At 37.3% G+C, this 12,623-nt stretch overlaps 2 protein-coding genes and 2 long non-coding RNA genes across 4 annotated transcripts; 1 reads left to right on the top strand and 3 right to left on the bottom strand.

The window, feature by feature from the left end:
• Positions 1 to 891: 891 nt before the first annotated feature.
• On the bottom strand, positions 892 to 2,913 carry LOC147476784 (uncharacterized). The gene is made up of 2 exons (XR_015209362.1): positions 2,099 to 2,913; positions 892 to 2,026 (listed from the first exon to the last, which is right to left on the bottom strand). It is a non-coding gene; the product is annotated as an uncharacterized LOC147476784 (long non-coding RNA).
• Positions 2,914 to 4,061: 1,148 nt separating this feature from the next.
• LOC147476783 (uncharacterized) lies at positions 4,062 to 4,729 on the bottom strand. Its single transcript, XR_015208265.1, has 2 exons — positions 4,589 to 4,729; positions 4,062 to 4,530 (listed from the first exon to the last, which is right to left on the bottom strand). It is a non-coding gene; the product is annotated as an uncharacterized LOC147476783 (long non-coding RNA).
• A 1,258-nt stretch (positions 4,730 to 5,987) lies between these two features.
• Positions 5,988 to 6,527, top strand: LOC147476782 (cell wall / vacuolar inhibitor of fructosidase 2-like). The gene has a single exon (XM_086585829.1). The coding sequence runs from the start codon at positions 5,988 to 5,990 to the stop codon at positions 6,525 to 6,527; it is 540 nt and encodes a 179-aa protein (XP_086441955.1).
• A 3,770-nt stretch (positions 6,528 to 10,297) lies between these two features.
• On the bottom strand, positions 10,298 to 11,216 carry LOC147476781 (pathogenesis-related genes transcriptional activator PTI5-like). The gene has a single exon (XM_086584316.1). It carries the CDS (start codon positions 11,095 to 11,097, stop codon positions 10,564 to 10,566), a length of 534 nt encoding a protein of 177 aa, XP_086440442.1. The 5' UTR covers positions 11,098 to 11,216; the 3' UTR covers positions 10,298 to 10,563.
• Between the last annotated feature and the right edge of the window lie 1,407 nt (positions 11,217 to 12,623).

Raw genomic sequence — 12,623 nt, 5'->3', positions numbered from 1 at the left:
TCTTATTTTTTATTAAAATTTAGTGCTTTCATTGTTATTCTTCACAGGTGCCGCTAAGTTGACAAGTTTTTTGTTATATAAGACAAGTTATTAAAAGTACCCTTGGGGTATAAGTGATAAATTACAAAGGACAATGTTATTTTAATTGAAAATATTTAACAAAGAGTTGGACAATTATGGTATATGTATTTATAGTGAAAGTGTGAAACAGGGCCGGGCCAATGAGGGCTGAATTAGGGCCGGGCTATGTTTTAGAACCTTAGCCCTAGCCCTGCCCTAGAAGGCATTAGGGCCAGGCCGGCCTTGCCCTAAATTTTGTGAGGGCTTTAGTTGTGATAGAGCTTAGGGTCGAGTCGGTCAGGGCCGGGTTAGGTTCGTTAGGGCCAAATTCCCACCCCTAGTGCTGACTCCACAGAAATTTCAAATTCGCGATATAGGCGCTATAATTTTGGGCTATTTTGTATAATGGTGTATGCAAGTATTATCCAGGTCAAATGACATGGTTCGAACATGGTGTCTATAATACTTGTCCTTTTGACCATATTGTTGATGCATTTAGATTAGAAATAAATAAAAAAGATTGAGATAAGATATTCCTGCTGTCAGCCATGAGCCACCTTAGTGGACTGGACCGAAATCAGAACCACCAGTTCATTTTTGTCCATAACTCATGCAAACATTGCATCTATATCTTTTTTCAATACAGAATAGTGAGAATACAGAGTTGATATTTGACATTGTTGACTGAACCGATTAATGACACAGAAAAATGGAGTGTTGAGCTTGTGAGATTAGAATTATTGTTGCAATGTCGTTAATCTTTTGGTTAGATGCTCTCTGTAACACTATGTTTACCTTACCCAAAATAGCAACTTCAATCAAAGATCAATAAAAACAAAGGTCATTATTCTTCGATTTATTGGAAGATATGCAGAAGGGAATTAGGAATATTATTGTGAAAATATTACATTGGATGATTAAAATGTTAACTACTAGTTATATATAAAGTTTGCAGACAACAGCAATAATATCAGCCAGGTCCTTCATGAATTTATTCATCACTGTCAACGGGGAGGCCTTTCCTATTTTACTGAAGCCACTCTCACAATCAACTGCACTACGAGCAAGCTTAGGCACGAAGCCCTTCAGATCAATATAGTATTCTGAATCTATAAAGTCAAAGGCGCCTAAAATGGACTTATCCGCCTGCCTGTAATTGCTACGACAATGTAAGAGAGCCTTGATTATATGTTTATCCTTTCTGAGTATGGTGTCATTACGCAGCAATGTAATATGTGCTTGAGTAGTGGATACATGGAAATAGGCTGCGCCGAAGACTATAGGCGCAAGGAGGAACTTATCTGCAACTGGAGCACGGTCATCAGAGTAGATGGTATCGACACAAAAAGTGTAGTTTGTTACCTGTTTGCAGACGTTGTCTATTAACGTAGTGGGTTTGATCACCTCTGCTGAGGAAGTAGGGTGTAAAATGAAGAGGAGGAGAAGAATGGGGAAGAGAAAACGTGATGTCATTTCGGTTTGAATGTGTATTCAAGAAAATGATTCGTTCTTTATAGATTTCAACTTGGGAAGTGTTTGGATGCTCTATATGATTGAATGACTTGATTAGGGACCACACGTATGTACCAATTACCTCCCATAAGACTTAATTGGCATTGACGCGTGACTGTAAATTTGTATCGGAAGAAAGTATACGTACAATAATTGAGGTCTAAAAATTTTAATATGTTCGTATGTCGCATTTGGCCATTTGATATAGAAACTTGTGTGTATCTGATGTGATTTTGTTTTCGAAAACATGGAGCGTACACAGAAATGCCAATTATATTAGCAGTCATCCTTTCGTGCTGCTCTTAAGTGTTAAACACGGTTTTACACCTCATATTTTCAAATATGTTCACATCCTTTACTGTGTTCTTTCTTCAGTTGAATCACTCCTATCATTTGACACTGAGTGTGAGTAAGTGAGCGACCCAAAAAATAATGAACCTCAACAGACAAGTTCCTGGAATGGAAAAAATGAAAACAAAATTTAAACATCGTCCGAAAAAATAAGAGGGGAATAAGGGAGAATTACCAGGTTCGTCGTATATACAGTCTGTAGAAATTATCATTGAGACAAGATTTTATCAAAAATTTCGACCCGTCTTTGCACTTGATAAGTTCTTTCGATATATAGTATTTCTCATCTGCAGTGAAAATGATATTGTACACGATAAGCTAATGACACGAGAGAGAGAGAGGTTGAATTTCGGTACTTTGTATTTTGTACTGTAGGCACGCAGGTATCGCTCGAACAAAATCAGTCCAGCTAGCTGCTTGGTGTTATGTGTTTGAATTTGAAGTTGCTATTTGTTGGCCATTTGTTGGCCACTTGGCCCCCCTAATTGAGAATTTGAGATAAAATATCCCAGCAGTAAGCCATGAGCCACCATATAGGACTGCACCAAAATCGAACAACCAACTCATTTTGTGTCCACGCTAACATTGCATCTATCAGTTTTTCACTTCAGACTATAGACTGATGTTTTGAGAATGCTCACTCACTTGTTTAAATTGTTAGGCCCACAAATCTCAGTATCATCATCTATATTATCCCCATTTAAACACATTGGGCTGGATAAATGTGTGGCGTTTTTTCTGAAAAGACATCAATGTTAGTTTACAGAGATCCACACTTTTATACTTAGCACTTTTATACTTTGTGATTGTTTAATCTCTTGGCGATGTGGGACTATTAATGTCAATCCACACACCCCAACAATCTCTCCCTTAGAACGACATATATAAGAGCAATTATATACCAACACACGAGCTTCACCTGAATCACACAGGCACTGAGTCGCACAAGAGACAACCATCACAGCTAGACACATTTCGGATTTTACACCTTGAGTTTTATTCATTCACCAGCCAACCCGACTCGATACCACTTGTTAGGCCTACATATCTCACTAGCATCGATATTGTCCCCACTTAACCACATTGGACTGGATCAATATGTGGAGTTTTTTTTACAGAAAATGCTTCAATGCTAGTTTACAGAGATCCACACACCCAACAATCTCCCCCTTAGAGCGACATCCATAGGAGCAATTACACGCCAACACACGAGCTCCACCTAAATCACATAGGCGCTTGAGTTGCACAAGAGACAACCGTCATGGCTAGACCCTTCTCGGATTTTACACCTTGAGTCCGCATGCAACATACAACAACCACTCTATCAACTTCTTGTCTTATAGGGCTGGGATAGTTAGTCCAACCAATCATGGACCGGGCTTTGATACCACTTGTTAGGCTCACAGATCTCACTAGCATTGATATTGTCCTCACTTAACCACATTGGATTGGATCAAGGTGTAGAGTTTTTTCAGAAAAGGTATTGATGCTAGTTGAGAAAGAAAGGTTTTTGGGTTTCTGAATTAAGTATCTAGATCTGGACACGAGTCCTGTTTATATAGAGATCAAATGTTTATTTTGGTTTTTAAAACAGTATTAGAAACCTATTGTAATTAGGAAATCGTCCTGTTCTAGAAGAAAAACCAATTTTGGGAATTGGCCAAGCGTACTAATATATCACACACGAGAAGCCCAAGCTCAAGGCCAAACCCAACAAAATTAGTGGTAGCTTACCAATGTGGGAGTGTGGAACTATCACACAAACATAAAGTAGGAGAGAACACTTATTGTTCTAATTCTCCACTTTGTACAAGTAGTTTGAAATTCACGAAGGAGAATTCCAACAAAACGTTTAACAAAGGTGATGACCCCAAATCGAGAAAATTAAACATCATTTTTTTCCTGAAAATAGTAGTGTAGATTATTTCATGGTCAGATTATAAAGGACTGTTGCAATGACCAGTTTCATTGTCTTTTGGTTAAATTTTTTTCCTGAAAATAGTAGTGTTGATTTCATGATCAGATTATAAAGGACTGTTAGTTGCAATGACGACTTTAATTGTCTTTTGGTTAGACGTTCTCTGTTATCTAACACAATCAATCAATGATCAATATAGGCCATGGTTGGACTACGATACTAGAACAAATCTTCGAACTATTAGGAAATTGTTGATGAAGATGACAATAAAGATACAAGAATAATAATGTAAAAAAGATCACATTGGATGATTAACAACTAGTTATAAAGTTTGCAGACAACAGTAATAATATCAGTGAGGTCTTTGAGAAACTTATTCATCATTGTCATCGGGGAAGCTTTTCCAATTTTACTGAAGCCACTCTCACAATCAACTGCACTACGAGCAAGCCTAGGAACGAAGTCCTTCAGATCACTATAGTATTCTGAATCTATAAAGTCAAAGGCGCCTAAAATGGTCTTATCCGCCTGCCTGTAATTGCTGCGACAATGTAAGAGAGCCTTGATTATATGTTTATCCTTTCTGAGTATGGTGTCATTACGCAGCAATGTAATATGTGCTCGAGTAGTGGATACACGGTCGTAGGCTGCGCGGAAGACTATAGGCGCAAGGAGGAACTTATCTGCATCTGGAGCACGTTTGTCAGCAGAGTAGATGGTATCAACACAAAATGTGTAGTTTGTTACCTGTTTGCAGACGCTGTCGATCAACGCAGTAGCTTTGATCACCTGATTCACCTCTACTGAGGAAGTAGAGTATAAGATGAAGGGGAGCAGAAGAATGGAGAAGAGAAAACGAGACGCCATTTTGGTTTGAATGTGTATATATCCAAGAAAATGCGTGCACGTGATTCTTTCTTTATACATTTCAACTTGAGAAGTGTCTGGATGCTCTACATGATTGAATGGATATGATTTAGAATAGCCGAATAGGGACCACACGTATATACCAATTACATTCCATGATAAAACTCAAGTGCCATTGACGCGTGAATGTAAATTGGTATCCGAACAAAGTATAATAATTGAGGTATACAAATTTCAATAAGTTCATGTGTCGCATTTGATATAGAAACTTGAGTGTGAATCTGATGCGATTTTCTTTTGGAAACATGGAGCGCAAACAGAAATGCGAATTGTAGTACCAGTCATTTATTCGTGTTTTTCAAGTGTTAAACAAGGTTTTCCACCTTATATTCCAGATACGTTCGCATCCTCTACTGATGTTCTTTGTTCAGTTTAATCGCTCCTAACATGGCCTGGACACTGAGTAACCGAAAAATTAATGGGCCTCAAGTCCTCAACAGACAAGTTGTTTTCTCTCTTCAGAGTATTAGGCCATCGTATGAAACTAATGGCTGAAACTAAGTGGTAAGTGGTAACACCATTAGGTGAAGGCTTCACAGTGACTGTCAGTTTTTGGCCTGGTTGACCATATAATTCTGTGCTGGATAGGTTTGAGATTGGAGAACAAGATCATATATTCCAGCTGTCGGCTGTCATATTGGACTAAACAGAATGGTATCTCTCTCTCTCATCTTGGACTAGCTAGTTGTAAGTTCTTCCTTTGGTCCACAATACCACAATAATACTGAAAAGCGAAGTTGAAAAATGATACTGAGAGAAGTTATGAATTTCATTAGTGGTCATGACTGTGGTACAAGAAAATAACAATTTGCAATATACTGAAATTCTTGTTTCATTTGTTATTGTGTATGTATGTACTCCTTTTGCACACAAATATTTGGCGCAAGATAAGGTGAATATTTCCCACATGGCCACATTACATCCTAAGTTGGTTTGTTTAGTTAGACACAATCGCTTCAGACTTCAGCCTTAAAACGTTGAAAGTTACAATAATACACTAAAACATTGTACATGCCTAGATCCAAAACGAGTTTGTATGTGAGAACATCATCTCTGGTCAATGAAAAAGGGTGTCAGCTCTTATCTTGAATTCATTTATTGGCATTCCGGCCTATAGCTTATATTTTGTTAATTAATGACATCAGTCTTAGTATTTTTAACACGCTTTCTCAATCTATAAAGAAGTAAAGATATTCTTTAATTTCTATCAAACAAGAGAATGGCTTTTCTTCGTAATCTATTCCCAATCATCCTCATCTCCATATTCTTCTCTGTGACCTCTGCTCAGGTGATCAAACCTACCAAGATAATCGACGACGTCTGCAAACAAGTCTCAAACTACACATTCTGCGTTGAGGCCATTTACTCAGATTTTCGTGCACCAAATGCAGATAGTGTTGGCCTTGCACAAATCACTTACTTCTTAGCTTATAATAAAGTAGCAGATACTGCAAAACAGATTACATTGTTGCACAACGACCCTGAAGTCAGAAAGGATAAACACCTAGTTAAGGCTCTCTTACATTGTCGTAGCAATTACAGGCAGGCGGATAAGTCCATTTTAGGCGCCTTTGACAACATAGATTCAGAAATATATAGTCAGCTTACGAGGCTCATGAATTCTGTTGCTCATGATGCACTGGATTGTGAGAATGGTTTTGCTAAAATTGGAAAGTCTTCACCATTGACTCAGAGGAATAAAGTTTTGAAGGATATCTGTGATATGTGTATTGTTGTTGCCAATCTTTTGAATAGCTAGCAGTTGATCATCTAATGTAAGTACTTTGTGTTCCTGTGTACCATCAATTCTATCATCAATAACATCAGTCCTAAAAGTTGAGAATGTGATGATAATTAATCTGAGACGAATTCAAGTGTAGTAATAGTGTCGAATTATTGATTTCATTTACTGTTTATTTAGTATATGAATTTTGGTGAGGATAATCTTGAAGTAGTGCCGTAGTGGTATCATTATACTAAATATTGAAGTCATTGCCAAAGATTCAAAAACTGTGAGCTATAAAGTTGCAATAAAAACATATTTTTGAGCTGTTTTTTTCTTTTTTCAATTTCTCAAATTTATTCTGGCACGCCTTATAGTCTTGGCGTCCAAAGATTGCTTATGTCAAATAAACGGCTCAGAATTAAGTCATGTTTCTTGGAACGGTTATTCAAATGCATTATCTAATTATGTTAGGCCGTTAGGGTACCCATTATGTTACCTTCTTGTGCTAAATAGATGAATATGTGACATTGATTTGAGAGACAAAATGTTTGAGCTCAAGTGACATGCCCGGTTACCTACAGTGGAGATTAGTTCGTGGACGTACACAGAGGCTGCTTTTGGGATTATTTAAATGTTTCTTGTAAACTTGGTTTGATTTGTTTGCTGTAAAAAGCAATGCGAAGTAGATTCAGAGTATTGGCAACTAGGGCCAACTAAGTTTATCACCAAATTAAACTGGTCTGGTACAAGAAGATCTGGTCTTCTTCAATAGATTCAATTCGAGTACCAATATCATATATATTGACCATGTATATAACCAAATTGTATACTAATCTTTCAAAGACTACTACCACTTTGCAACTAAGTTCTAGCTTGGCAAAACTGCTAATGCACAAGTTTAATTTCATGCCATAGTCCCACTTTGGGCTAATTTGCAACTTTGAAGTAGGAGTGTCACAGCCCGATTTTCTAAACAATTAAAATAATGAATATTTGAAATATAAATATCTCAAACATCACTATATTCAATTGTCTAAAAACCCAGGCTATGACGGGGGGATACAACACATGTCAAAACCTAAAACCCACATCACAACAGGATCAACTTAACCAAAAAAATCTCCAAATTCCTCAACTATCACTTTATTAAAAACTTTCTTCCATCCCAATACAAACATAAACAAACTTTAAGAATAACAGTTTCCAACATCGTATTCTCATGTCATATAAAAATGTAACCTACGTTATTACATCATTCCAAAGATCAGACCTAATAAACTAAACTCCCAGACTGCTCCAGGCGAGAATCCAAATCACACGCCACGATTCCACTGCCTTCCACCTATGTTTCCAAGAACACACCCACGCTACAAAACAAAGCAAACAACATGGGTAAGAAATTGAATTTGGCTTGGTATGAGTAGACTAAACACATATAACCATTATCATACTTTTAATTATTCAAACAATCCCTTTATTTTATCCCATAACTTAATCATTCACAAATGGAAGGACAATTAGTTCGGCCATTTTAACCTAAGATAATTTCTTCCAAAGCAAGACTTCTATTATCTTAACTTCCATTGTATTAACTCATTCTAATAACTCCTTTTAATATCTAAATAATTGAATTACACTTACCGATATCCGCACAGATAAGGGTAGGACCGCCCCCTCAAGACAAAGGTTATTAAGTCCTACCCTCCCGCAAAAGAAAGTTAGAACTTGCATATAACATATGTAGATATTCATGTATTCAAAAGTAACCCAAACACTCGCATAATCAAAGAATACAACTAACCCAAAGGCGAATACCTTAGTTCCTCTCTAGTGGGCGTCCAAACAATCAATCGGGCCATTCATGGCACATTTAATGAATATCCGGTCATTCATGGCACATTCAATGAATACCCCTATATAACGCTTAACGGGCCATTTATGGCACATTCAATAAATGCCCACCTAACATATGACATCAATAAATCGTAAAACTCAATTCCAAAACTTGAGTCGGTGGAGTTCTAAAAGAGTCGCGGTAAATTTATTTACGATTATTGAAATTTATTTTATATATCATTTCGAGAACGAATGAGTATCTTGATTCCTCGTATTTTTGATTTACGCGTTATTAATTTCGTAGATGTCTTAGTGTCATAACGTTGCATATCATAAAATAATGCAAAATCACATAAGTAGTTAATACACATACACACGATATATATACAAAGGCTTTAGCCTAAAGTCAAGCACCTATCCCAATAGACTTAATCATAGCCAAGTCAAAGGTCTTTATGACTATGTCTCTAAAAATATAAATCTTGTCACGGTCTAAAATACGCCATATCAACGCCAAATCTTTATTAGATAAAGACAAACCAATCTATCTGCAGGGCTTCAAGAATATTTTAGCATTTGATTTGTCCATACAACTTACAACCTAAACGTGAAGACAATTAAATAGTCAAAAGTCCACAATCAAAGTTCAAACCAAAGCCCAAAGGTCTAACTATTTAAAGACCGATTTGGATCTATATTAAGTCCTATGGACTGCCCCAAGCAATATTAGAACCTGGCCCAAAACAGTTAAGTGGTCCGGCCCAAAAATTTGAACTGAAACCGGCCCAAAACTTTAAATTAAACTGGTCCACAAAACTTAATTAAATCGGGCCCAAACAAAACAAATGAAACTGGCCCAAACTTTAATTTAACTGGTCCACAAACTTAATATAGAATCCGGGCCCAAACAAAACCAAAAGGGTTTGGCCCAAGGCCCAAAGCCCAAACCGAAATTTGTTACTGTTCATCTTCTCTAGCTCATCAGCCACCAAAAACCGACCACCACACCTTCCACACGACCACCAATTCCAAACACACGGTTTTGATCCTCATAGAAACCCCTATATCTTTAACAAAATCGAAAACTCTAATATCAGTGATTCAATACTCTTCTTCAAACTAGATCTAAGAATTTCGGCCACCATTAATAGTCGGGCCTCAAGCTTCCAAATGTTCCCCACTCAATGTACCTCACACCCAACATCAACCCAACATTCATTCATCCATCTTCAATCAATCAACAAACAACAAAACAATAAAAATCAAATTATCGAGGGCGTCGCCTCAAGCTCGGGTCACGCCATTAATGAATTTCTCGAGCTTCAAACCGCCCCAACAAAGACTCACTCAAACCCCCACTCACCTCCAACATCAACCCAATCAAAAGCGAAAAACAACCATCACAGCTTACATAAACTATTATCGGCGATTTCTTGGTCGCCATTAACGAACCGTGCAAGCTTTTACAGAGCTTCGACAGTTTAATTAAGTTCGTGTTTCTAACCCACCAACAAAACAACAAAAAATAATAACGGCGGTAAGATTCATGGGTAGCGCCCATGAACGCTTGCTCATAGCTTCGACAGTTTTAAAACCAATTTTACCAAAGTTTCGACAGTTCAGATCAAATCAAATTTAATAAAATTTAATAAAACAAATGGCACGAAGTCCAACACAACAAGATAATGAACGATGTCGATACAGAAAACCATAAGTTCGATTGAAATAGCAAAATAGCTACTCACCTTAACTAATTTCGACGAATTTTCCTAAATTTAATCGTCATGGTTCCACCTCTCCAAAGAAACCAAACTTTTCTTTTCTTTCCATTTTTTTTATATTTTATTATCTTCAAAATCCTATTCTCTGTAACGATGTGTTTATATCTTGGGTCCAAACCCAAAGCCTCCCAACAATCCGGCTTCGAACCCAAAACCAACCCCACGTATCCCGAAATCCAATCCGAATTTAATTTTTAAAATAAACAATTAAATTAATTAATTAAATAGAAAAATACGTATAAAAAAACACGGAGTGTTATAAGGAGCCTAGAGACGAATGTTTGCGAAGCACCACACTCCATCCCGTTGATGCACTAAACCAGTTTCTACTTCTCAATCATCGCATCATAGGACGCCGGAATAACACTCCTACATCATACCCCTCTACATCATACAAGACATGACAACACTCGGAAAAAGAAAACAAACAAACAATTCTATGTACACTGATTCTAAATATGCAATCCTTGATTTAGACTATCTTCCGATTCAGATTGGTCATCCCCCTTTGACACCCCGGTACTAGAGCTCCCAACAGAACTCGTACGACCCAAGCTCGTATTGACCTTGAATCTCTCCCCAGCTGACGAGGCCAATACTACTTCGGCTGGAAAATTGAGTAGTGCCTTAGCACCCCTCATTCTAAATGCAGCCCTGTCGTAAGCTAAAGCAGCTTCTTCCGCGGTTTCAAATGTTCCCAACCATACCCGTGCCCCATGTCTAGACGAGTCACGAATTTCAGCAGCATACTTACCCCACGGTCGACGTCTAACACCTCTATAATGTTTCTTCCCAATTTCTCGTGCTGGTTTCATACCTGTACGATTTCGTTCTTGACTTGGGATTCTGGAGTCGGAGCTATTGATAGCCATAGCTTCATTTAGTACCTCGTATAGAACCATGTCTTGTGAGTCATTTTCATTCAGAGGCAGTTCATTTTCTGAAACGCCTCCTGTGTTTAATGACACTCGTAAATTAGGAACCATGGCTTACTTGCGTCTAAGGTGGAAACAAAATTAGAATTTGTGTAAGAAGTGTGTCTATTTGTACAAATAACTCATGCAGGTGGTACACGAAACACACTTGATTACTTGATAGAAATTAGGGACAAGGAAGGTAACAAGAACCATGGCGTGATGTGAGCTTTTACTACTTTCTATTTGACTATTTTCTGCGGACCTGAATAATCTCTAGCAATTTTTTTTTTCATATTTTTCCTATTACTACAGAGCCCTTGATGTCTATAAATCTTTTCTAGATATATCGCGAACATGTATTGAGTCATATTTTTAAAATTTTCATTTTGGTTATTACGTCCATTTATATCGTATCTTGTCACTCAAATGAACTGGCCAGTGCGAAGTTAGATCAACTAATCTAGCAAATTTAGGCTGATCTAATTGATATCATCAGTCTTGATTACAGATTAGAATCTTATGGCAAAAAACTTGTTTTGGTTCACCAGTATAAAATAGCCTTCAATTCTGATTTCTACAAAGAGCCTTCGTGGATCCCTCAGAGTCGCAAGCTTGACTGAAGGTAGGACCCACAATTTTGACTTGTCAACAATTTGCAAAAAAATTGAGATTAAAAGAAGACCGTGGTCAAGTTTGATGATTCTCTACGCCCACGTGTTCCTAGCATGTACGTTGAACCTAGTATATTTTGTAAGATGAGAAGAGTACATCCATTTTTGCTAGTCGCTTTTTTGTTTCCTTGGAATGTCAGTCGATTTACTTATTTTCTACAAGAAGCTTCCTAAACCTCGAATAAATAAATAAAACAAACTTTCTCTTGCTATTCTTATGCAAGGTCTTGCACAAATGCACAGTGCATCTAGTGGTTGTTTACAGATGATGACCGTTATGTGTGTCAGAAGAACAGCCTAGACGGCTTTGGGGCTGGGACCAGACAGCAAAATCCTAAGTACAAAATATGCGTATGATCATGTGCAAATTTCTTTTGCGTATGACCTGTCATTATTTTGCTAATAGCAATACATGCAATTACCTTGTTAGCAACAAAAAAAACAACAATGCCGAAATATTTTTGGTGTGAAATCTTTATATATATATATAATAGCAGTCACTTTTGCTGCGCTATGAGGTGTCCACGTCGGTAAATTTTAAATACCCTATTTACTCACGAAAAAAGAGGAGAGAATTTCGTCACTTAAAAAAGCTTCTATCTAATTCTCGATTTTTCCTCTCTCTAATTGCTCTCTCTCTCTCGATCTCCCCATTTTGCCCACCCTTTCTCTCCGCCCTATCTCTCGAGACCGCTCTTTCTCAAGTTTCTTAAGTGTTTCTGACACCATTTAATATCTTCAACATTATTATACTCAAAACCCATTTAATAGTTTAACCTACCTTCATTCAAAACCCACCCACGTACCAGTAACCGTTCAATAAGTTGTTGGATGCTCAAAATTTACAATGACGAAAAAAACAACAAAAAATATAAAAGAAACCCATTACAGAAATGAACTGGGGTTTATAAGAGGATTTCATTA

The sequence above is a fragment of the Coptis chinensis genome, chromosome 9, assembly GCF_015680905.1.
Source record: "Coptis chinensis isolate HL-2020 chromosome 9, ASM1568090v1, whole genome shotgun sequence".
NCBI classification, from domain to species: Eukaryota; Viridiplantae; Streptophyta; class Magnoliopsida; order Ranunculales; family Ranunculaceae; genus Coptis; species Coptis chinensis.
This window is presented reverse-complemented; position numbering and strand designations above follow the sequence as displayed.